The sequence below is a fragment of the Rhipicephalus microplus genome, chromosome 6 (assembly GCF_043290135.1).
Source record: "Rhipicephalus microplus isolate Deutch F79 chromosome 6, USDA_Rmic, whole genome shotgun sequence".
Classification (NCBI taxonomy): domain Eukaryota; kingdom Metazoa; phylum Arthropoda; class Arachnida; order Ixodida; family Ixodidae; genus Rhipicephalus; species Rhipicephalus microplus.
The window spans coordinates 143045247-143055164 of NC_134705.1; the positions used below are offsets into that span (position 1 = coordinate 143045247).

The 9918-nt window shown below is 44.6% G+C and overlaps 1 protein-coding gene and 1 long non-coding RNA gene across 2 annotated transcripts in view; one reads left to right on the forward strand and one right to left on the reverse strand.

The window, feature by feature from the left end:
* LOC142765582 (uncharacterized) overlaps positions 1 to 9248 on the reverse strand; it is a 29223-nt gene extending 19975 nt beyond the window's left edge. Inside the window, exon 1 of the long non-coding RNA XR_012884324.1 lies at positions 6130 to 9248. This is a non-coding gene — a long non-coding RNA (uncharacterized LOC142765582). The remainder of the gene's footprint in view (positions 1 to 6129) is intronic.
* LOC119183470 (uncharacterized) lies at positions 171 to 3926 on the forward strand. The gene is made up of 9 exons (XM_037433703.2): positions 171 to 360; positions 1044 to 1189; positions 1266 to 1382; positions 1454 to 1619; positions 2811 to 2954; positions 3112 to 3255; positions 3344 to 3393; positions 3453 to 3675; positions 3757 to 3926. The coding sequence occupies exons 1-9, from the start codon at positions 171 to 173 to the stop codon at positions 3876 to 3878; spliced, it is 1302 nt and encodes a 433-aa protein (XP_037289600.1). The 3' UTR covers positions 3879 to 3926.
* Positions 9249 to 9918: the final 670 nt, after the last annotated feature.

Below are 9918 nucleotides of genomic sequence, written 5' to 3' on the forward strand. Positions count from 1 at the left end.
CACCTGCCTATAGTGTACTAATCTGGTACACTATACACCTGCCCGTGCCCTGTGACCGTGCATGCCTTCGTCCGTTGTTACTGTCGTTGTGTGTAGTCAGTGTAGTGCTAACGACTCAGGCACGTTTTTCTCGTGGTGCACAGCCATAACACGGCGTACGTGTGAGCAATATGTACGCATTAGTGCGGTTTTTAAATAGCTTTGATCAGAAAGAGTACGTAGTACCCGTCCACAATATCAAGGGCTTCCACCCGGTAAACAAGGACGATTTTAACAAAACCAAAGTGTATACCACACTCTGGATCGACGAAGACCCGGATATTACAGGATCGTACACCTGTAGAATCCTGCTGCTGGCAGGTAAGTAAATGAAGCTAGCAATTTATTGCGGTTTGACACCATAAGTAGCGTCATGCCAAACGCATCGCACATATCACATTGTTTGATATATCACATGAGCAATCGAGGAGCATATGCTCCCACTTGCTTATAGTCGTGTGGTCTACAAATAATGCTATTCGTAATTGTTATGCTTCTCTGCTTGAGGGATTACTGTTGGGAGTCATCATATTTGCTAAACAGCTTTTGCCGGCCGCACGGTATTAACCAACACATATATACCATGCAGAAATTTCGATGCTCTAGCTTGTTGCCTTTGTGTTAAATGTAATACCTATGCTGAACAAATTTGCTTTTCTCAGTGGTGCAGAACTGATGTTAAGCACACACTAAAGAAGTAGAAATAATCTTCATCTGGCCTGCTTGCGCTGCCTTTCTTGAAAACGCGGCACTGCCCTCTTTCCTGCCAGTAACGATATACGTCACGCTGACAACGCGCGCCGTTCGTGACCGTAGAGTGCTGGGCGCGCGGCGATAATGCAACAAGAATGACGCAAGACGACAATTATTGTTGTGGGACAAAAAGGAGCCCACTTTACTCTTACCTTTCTTTGAGTGTATGTGTGTGTGCCCATGTTAAACATCGCCTGCAGCTTTTCCAATCTAATATTGACGCATTTTGACTTTATATTTGTGCATAACAGACTCGGAAGAAGAGTTGCATAAGCAAAGAAGCAACAAGCGTCTTCCGCGGCCTGTAATAAATGCTTCAGACATTGAGCATGAAGAAGAGCTTATCGACCTCGACTTACAGCAGCCAGCAGCAAACAGCACACTGACTGCAAAAGAGGTACTACACTAAGTGCTCTAAACGTTTGCCATGTTTCAGTCGAACATTGCTTATTTGTTTTCATTTCTTTCTGCAGGCACACAAAAAACTCAAACAAAGTCAGGCAGCATCCAAAAGCGCTGCTTATGAGAGCATACTGAGTCAGCATGCCTCAAGTGCGCTAGAAAAAAATAAAGCTGCCCGAGAGTCTCAAGTAAGCATTAAAATGTACACTTCTCGAATTTATTCAATCTTTTTCAACTCCTTACTATTCGTTGTACTCAGTCATCTTCAAAAAGGCACGAGATCACCGGCCATAACCAGAAAAAATTGAAGAAATATACTTGGCAGGAGCCTTACGAAAAAGCGCTGAGGGAGCGGAATGAACTGAGACAGACAGTTGCTGCCATGAATGAAAGATTGGACAGTATGGATTGCAAGCTTTCAATGAGTAAGTGTACCGCAGTTTGTTAGATTGCTATATCTTTGTTGTCAAATGTGGCTTTGGTAGAATCTAAAAGGTTTCAGTGGTGTGTGTTACCTGAATTTCCACAGAGTATCGTGAAATGTGACGTCAAAAAGGTCATTACCGGACAGGTTTAGCTGATGTCAAAGTGCAAGATAATGTATGTTGCTGTATAAATATATGTCAGGAGCAGATAACGCAATATTAACTGAATAATTTGTCAAACAAATCAGTGTCTTCCTAGCTTTTGTTTACTTTGATTTATATAACTTTTTTTTTGACACCGCACACCCATAAACATGAACGGTTTGTAATTAAATCTACACAGTGATACAACTCGCCTTGAGTATAGCCATTTAAATTCAGTTATGAAACAGCCCTTGCTTGCACGGTAAAGTTTAGGCCGAGTTACATAATATTTATTTTGCCATGTGCAGCGATGTATTGATGATTTGAAAGATAAGTACCAATTTTCTTTGCACGTCCGCAATTATGTGTTTAAGTAGTGTAGGTATCATTTGCGACAAACTGCATTGTCATGGTTTTGTTCAGTGTAGAATGCAACCTGTCACAGTGGTCTAGTGGATAAGGCACTCTGCCGCTCACCCGCAGGTCACGGGATTGAATCTCAGCCTTGGGGGCCGCATTTTTCATGGAGGCGAAAATGATTGAAGCATGTTTGCTTAGATAGGTGCACATTAAAGAACCCCAGGTGGTCTAAATTACCTGAGCCCTCCACTACGGCGGTCCTCATAATCATATAGTGGTTTGGGGATGTTAGACCCCAACAACTAATTATTTCAGGCTTTCTTCTAGCCCTGTACATCTGATGAAATGATTATGTCGAATGGGTCATTAACACTAATTTATCCAAATGCACACTTTTCTCAGATTGTTGTGGCATGTACTATCAGCATCGAATGAAATGCAAACTGTGCAAAGCATGAGCAGTGGCACAGTGCGTGCTGCCCTGTCATCACTATGGAAATGCACAGTGCTACCAAACTGGAGCATTGCGCATCTGTCAACGGTGCTGACTGGATGACTATCATTTCTAATGCTTTCCACTGTTCACTTTTAATTTGAAGCTGATAGTGCAACACCTTACTTTATAGGCTTTTATATTGATTCATAGTATTACTGGCAAATCTTTATAATTTTTTTTTATCTTTTCAGTTGTAGAAATGCTACAAGGGGGAAATGTCTGGCAGCCTCGAGAGACACTTACTAGCAAAAGTGCCTCGCAGCTTCGAGGAACACTGGCAAGCGAAAGTGCCCCGCCTCCTAAGAAAGCACAGCAGACACAGCAGTCCCCTGCAGGTGAAGTATGCTCACCTGCATGAATGTTAATGTTATGAAACTTTCTTGCTGGTCAAAAAGCTAAACCTTCAGCCTTTTCACTAGATAATAAAGAGTTGTATCTTGATAACAGCCTCAGTAAATTGTTTTGCTTCTACTTTTTCTCTACTGTGTACAGATTTTCCGGAGACTGAGCGCAGAGAAGTTCAAGCTGAGAAATCACACCCAGCTCCCACAGCAACGTCGCTGGCATCATGTGTCGACACATCTACAGGAAGCCTGCAGAGCCAATGCAAGCCTTCTGGAGAGCCACTGCCCACAGGTAGAAGCTCAAAAGCTTTGAATATCATTGTGTCAAGGCTATCATTTTGATGTAATTCTCAACTTCACTTATTATTTTTCATCGGCAGCTGACTCAAAGGCCACCGATGTTCCATTCACAGAAATTGGTGGTGGCAAGGTAAGTGGATCGCTGTGCTCTCTTCATTTCTTTTCTAATCAGCTTGCTTTGACTTGCAGTATCATGTGAAAAATGGTCTAGTCATCGGGAGCCAGCAAGCCGAGAAAATATTGGGCCACAAGAAACCTTCCCTTGTGGTAAAGGACATGGCCCAAGCCATATGGGGCCGTGAAGGATTGGCAGAACGCAGCTATGGGGGGAAGCTAGCCCCCAAGGATTACAAAAATCCTACTGCGGTAGTGCGGAAACAGCTGAGCCCAGACAAGGTTGCTTTGATTATTGGTAAGGGTGTGGTAGATTTGTGCTGTAAATAATTATGCGACTCCCATGCCTGTTTTAATTTCTGTCTTTTTTTTTTTGCAGACACTGTGACACATTGGGGCTCGTGCAAGGGTGTTCCTGTTAAAGAAACAGTGGATAACTTGTCGACAATTTTGTCGCAGAAAATACAGGACATCCGGCGCAACAAGAAGAAAGAAAACTAAATGCTTGAAGTATACCACTCATGTAAAGTAATAAATTATTAAAACTAATATCTGTTTACAGTTTTCACTGAAGTGCTCAAGCGGTTCCTGTGACCACTTGACAAGTAGATATAGACAGGTGGTCCCACTTGCCAAGTGGGACCGCTTGAAGTGGATTATTTAACCGGGATTTGAAGTGGAACCACTTGCCAAGTGGAACCACTTGAAGTGGAACCTGGATTTGAAGTGGAACCACTTGACAAGTGGAACCATTTGAAGTGGTTCCACTTGTCAAGTGGTTCCACTTCAAATCCAGGTTCAATAATCCACTTCAAGTGGTTCCACTTGGAAAAGATTTTTGCCTGGGGTAGGAGTTCTTGGATGTCGTCAAGGTTTCTGAGAAGGCCCCTGACGTTCCACTGTATAATTTTAGTGTTCATGGTGAATGTAAAATAATGCTGTGTGTACGAAAAGCGAGTGGCTGTTTAGACGGGGAGTTTGAGTTCACTTAACAGGGCCGTCACCAGGCCCTGTTATTTGCTTTTTTGTTTTCTTGGCGCGCTCCAAGTCTCTCTCCCTCATTGTTCATGCTGTACCTGCAAGGATTAGAGGCCAAACTAGAGAGGAGTGGACTTGGCTTCAACCTATCTTTTGTTAAGGAAGGGGATTGCGTTGAACAGTCGTTACCAGGACTCACGCACGCAGACGATACCGTATTAGCGGCTGACAAAAAGGAGGGTTTGCATTGGCCTGATAAGTATCTGCGGTGAAAAGGCAAATAGGTCATGTTTAATAACAAAAGGTCCGCAGTCATGATATTTAAAGATATTGGCAGTGAGCTTACAATAAAGGGGGTTATGCTGGAGGTAGATAAGTTCGGTTATCTCAGTGTACATAAGCAGAAACTAAAGGTAGCAGGATCGCAGCTGTGATGGAACATAGAGCACTGTGGAATTACAACAGGTCAAAGTGGTGAGAATGATTCGGTGAGGGGTGACGGTTCCAGGCTTGACTTTGGCAATGTGGTTTTGTGTATGAGGTGAGAGGTTCAAACAAGGCTGAAAATAAAACAATGCAGCCTGGCGCAAATAAAGGTTATAAATTTCCCATGTGTACAGATCTACGAAGTTTTCACGGCATCAACATTTTCGAAGGGTGATTCACGTTAGGCTCACTCAAATGCTTTCAGCACTGCGATATCGAGCAGTGAACAAACCTGTACTGGCAAGAAAATTAACTGCCTTGGGGTTGAAAGCGAGCCCGCTGCACTGACGATGGCATAGGCGAGTCACGTGATGCCGTTTACTACATCACTGCAACAGCAGCACCGGCCTCTGCAGTGGTCGCCCTCAAGGCCAATACCGAGCCATGTACCAAGGAAATGGCATGTGATGAGGAGGAGGAAACAACTGAGTACCTTGTACTAAAGGGCTTAACCCTGCAGTGCCGACATGACAACAATGGGACAAGGAATATTTTTTTGGCAGCTTTGGGGTTTAGGGATAGTGGAGGGAAAGTAGACTAAGTGCGTGAAAGCAACCAAATGGAGGCTATCTGATTGGTGGCTAAAGTCAAGACCAGAGTAAAATTTAACCCTCCGTTACGACTAAGTACAGTAGATGTTACCAGCCACGGTGAAGTGGCGTGAGCTCCTGCCCGAGCTAAAGGGTTATTATCCATCCATACATTGTTAACAGTATGTGTTCGATAGCTATGTCAGTTAATTTGCTAAGCGTTTGCACAGCTGATTATGTGTGCTACTACAGCAGGCACACGCAGGGGCTTGTTTGGGAAAATTCATTTCGCATTGTACAGAAGTGAAAATAAAATTATGCCAAGATTAGCAAAAGACCGTAGCCAACGCTGGTTGTAAAGGTATGAGATAGCACTCTGAGGAGCGAGAGATAGATATATGCGAGCTTTTCGGCTTACTTGCTTTAAGTCTTTACGAGAGTACAAGTCGTTCGGCGGCGTTCGCATGCATGATTCAAACGCCGCCGGGCATCACTTACACTGCAGATAACAGTCGCATTACCAGTCGGCTCAGTGACTACTGGCAGCTGCGGCGACAATGAAGAAGCATGCTAATAAACACCGCTGCCACACGGTGCACTGCTGATCGTGATTAGGCGCGATCGGGAAAAAGTTTGTCAACTATGATAGTTTTCCTTCGGTAGCTTGCGTAAACGAGCATATCACGACGAAGAAATTTCATCCAGATCCGGCCCAATTACGATCGAAAGTGACCGTGTGACACTGGTATAAGCCTCACCACATCGGCGTTTCCGTCTGATGGCTCACATGCGTGCGCTTCATCTCCACTCGTTTCCGCGTCCGAACTTTCGCTGCTTGTATCCGTGTTCGGCGAGTCGACATCAGTTGGGTCGGGTGACTTGATACACGCACTTTCCACGGACTTGCCAGAACAGTCGGAGTCATCGTTCACAGGAGGGTGGCTGCGGTCACAGAGCGTTTCTTCGCTTGCAACTACACTGACTAAATCAGGCGATTGAGCACTTCCATTTTGTAGTGTGGGTAGCGGTGAAGCATCCAATGAAACTGTCTTCTTCGAACGGTGCTTGGAATGCACAGGAACGTCGTGCGTTGGGTCCGAAATATATAGGTTGTATTTTCGCTTCCGTTCCATGGAAGACCAGAAAACCTTAAGGACCGAAGAGTTATCAATACGATCGTCTTCTCGCAACATTGTCAGAGAACATCTATCGTTGTCACGCTATTCTCCTGCACTGCACTCGTTCGGAACAAAGAGTTGTGAATTGGCTAGACTTGGCGCAGTGTGAGTCTGTAACCTCCATTATAAAAAACGAGTGCGGTATTATATATTTTTATATAAGTACTATTTACCATACTAAATTAAAACTAACCAAATAACACGCTTATGATTATTTTTATTACAAATACGTTTCCAAAATGTACGTGCGACAACGATTCGAAACTGCCTCTCAAACCTTTCCGATACTGTTGCTGTGACGTAGGAGTTGTTGTTTGGAGCACGTGTGGCGCACGCAGGAACGAGTGCTTGGTCTCTGCGTGTACAGCTTGTGCGTTACTACGAGTTCGGTCGTTCGGTGTGAGACTGAGGAAGAGATAGCACAACATGAGCCATATTTTAGTTAAGTGGGTGTCGTCCTCACTGTGGGATGTGTACAACGTCCGAGCGATTGTGGACACCAGCGTAAGTCTGCAGTTGCTGATGGACGCAAATGCCATTGTAAATTTACGCGGCACCGTGGTAGCGGTAAATTGGAAGGAGGGCGAGCCGGCGGCGGACGCCGAGTTGCTGGACTTCGGTAAGTAATGCCACTATTCATGAGTGCTCGCTGTAAAGTATTTTCTGTTGCCTAAAGACTGCTTAATGTAGGGTTAGAAAGGACAATGGAGCGCCGGCGAACAAGGCTGGTGCGGTTGGCGAGCACGGCTTCGCACAGTGCCGAGGAGGTGCCTCGAGAGGAGAATGCGCCGAACGAGGCGAGTTCTGTGTTGACTTTAATTGCCGTGCGGGCCAAGCACGACCAGCGCATCGAGTTGAGTTGTGTGTGTGTGTGTGTGTGCCCGACGAATACAACGCGAACTGCGCCGTCTGTCAGTCGTGTCCGCAGACAGGCATACACAGCGCTAGTTGAAATGGCTCACACAACTACCTGCGGCTTCTTGTTTGCCTTTTGGTAGAGTTTAGCGCCGGAGTGCCGAATGCACTGCACTCACATCTCACCGCTTTCAAGGAAACATTTGCTGATACCATGACACTCGTTGTGCCAAACAGTACAGAAAAATGCAGTTGCTAGAAAGACTCCACTATGTTTGAGGGAATGTAAATGTGTTGGTGCACGTCACTAAAAACATTGCGCATTTCTGTCCAAAGTAAATTGCCCCAGTTGATTCAATTGTTAAGGTGTTTATTGGACAGCAGTATTTAGTTTACAACTGTACTTTAGTGACTTACCAGGGCGAGGGGCTCGTTAAGTCCCCAAGGGCCTTGAAAAAATCTTTTTCCAATTATGGTGAGCGTACTAAATTGGCCTAAATGTTTGTTGTATGAATCAATATTTTCTGCTCTAGTTTCTGTATCACATTTTTATTAAAATATCCTTGTTTCAAATACTTACAAACAGTTCATTGTAAATCGAGACTGAAAAGGCTACATATAAAATAACTGTGTGACCTGCCAATGTTACATAATATAGTTAATAACAGTCACGATCATAAGTTTGGAGACCACGCGATCATGTGGCAGTGTGCATGCGTACGCCATCTAACGGCTCATTGCCTGCTGTCGAGAGTCTCACAGTGCACATGCTCAGCCTTTCTATCTCGCTTTCCTGCTTGCTTGCTTGCTGCACACTGGCACGTGGGCTGAATCTGGGCATTTGTGGATTTTGGCACCGGTAGTCTTGCATGATGAAGCAGCGGCGCAGCATCCTCAAACTTCTTGGTCCGATCTCTGAGCTGGTTCCGAACTACATAAAATTGAAACGTTGCAGATTGCTATCGCTGGCATAACTTTACTATGGAAAAAGTGCTAGCCACTCACTTGATGTATTTTCATGTATTTTCATGTTCATGTATTTTAACTGTGCCATGACGTCTTTCTATTAGCGCACAAACACTATCTTTGAACTTACACAGCGAAAGGTATGCAGTGGATTTTGTGTATTGCCGGTTAAGCTTCCGCAAGCATGCCACCACGAGTGCTGGTCAAGGAAAGAGCAAATAGTAGATTTATTTGTCCATGGCCTACTGCAACGCCACATCTGGAATCTGTTAAAGAGACCTCGAAGAGCAACAAGCCCATCTCTGAGAGCATGTACAGCCACATATATAAAGCACTCCCCTTAACATGAACGATGAAATGTTGCCTGCTTGGCAGGCATCTCGAATCCCGTTGCTAGGAGCCATTTCCATTTATTGGGAAAGGGTCAATTTGGACCATGGCTGCTGTGCCATCAGCATTACTGGTGGCAGTAATCGCTAATTCCAATAATCAGCCTCCGCGATAGATTGCAGCAAGCAGGCCAGCTGGAAAGAATGGCCGTCTGTGTGCACTGTCATACTCTCGACAGCAGGTGACGAGCCGTTAGACGGTGCGCACTTGCAAACTGCCACACGTTCGCGTGGCCTCTATACTTGTGATCACAACTGTGATGATGATGATGTTTGATGTTTTATGGCGCAAGGGCCGATTCACGACCAAAGGTGATCACAACTGTGAGTTTTGTATGAGTTGTAAGGTATTGTAGCTTTGAAAGCTGATAATTCTGCGAAATGAGAGTTCATTTTGCTTTGTTATACGCTGTTCAAACATTTGTATTCACTTCTGTGTTTCCCAGCAGTCATATCCTTTCGTCCCTATATCCCTGCTGTTCTGGCTGTCGTGCATGCTGAATGTCTGTATATGCAACATATTTTTACTGTTGTTAGTCGCAGGTTTCCACTGTGGTTGTAATTGTGCATGCAAGGCTTTCACAATTGCACATGTAGGTTTCAGATCAAGTAGAGGAGCAGCTTATTGTGTGCTAGTCAATTTTCCATGTGGATGCTGTGGCAGTAGAGGAAGCCATGTACTCAAAAAAAGTTCCCTACTCAGGCTGGTGCTCAGTGTGCCTGCAGTGCCTCACAGCAGGTCAAAGAGCTTGAAAATGAGGTCCGGGAGCTGCGCAAGCGGCTAGAAGTTGCTGAAAACATGCTTGGTAAGCAGCCTCCAGCCTTTTTTTCTTCTTTTGTTGATCAAGCTTGAATGGCTATTGGATGGTGCAACTAATTTGTAAACTAGCTTGGCCATCTGTATTTAGGCAGTGCACAGTGTTGCCAAAACTCAGTTTTTTATAAACTTTTCCTTCATGGAACTGCCTGAGGAAATGCAAGAGGTGCCTAACCTTGCATCTAGCAAGGTGGTAAGCTGAACCAGTTCGTACATTGTAAAATGTGTAAACGCCTGCGGAAAACATGAACATTGAGAAGACAGCAATAGGACAAACTCGCATTTACAATTAGAAATGTTGAACACATCAAACACCAATGCATACCTTCTGGCACCCACCTG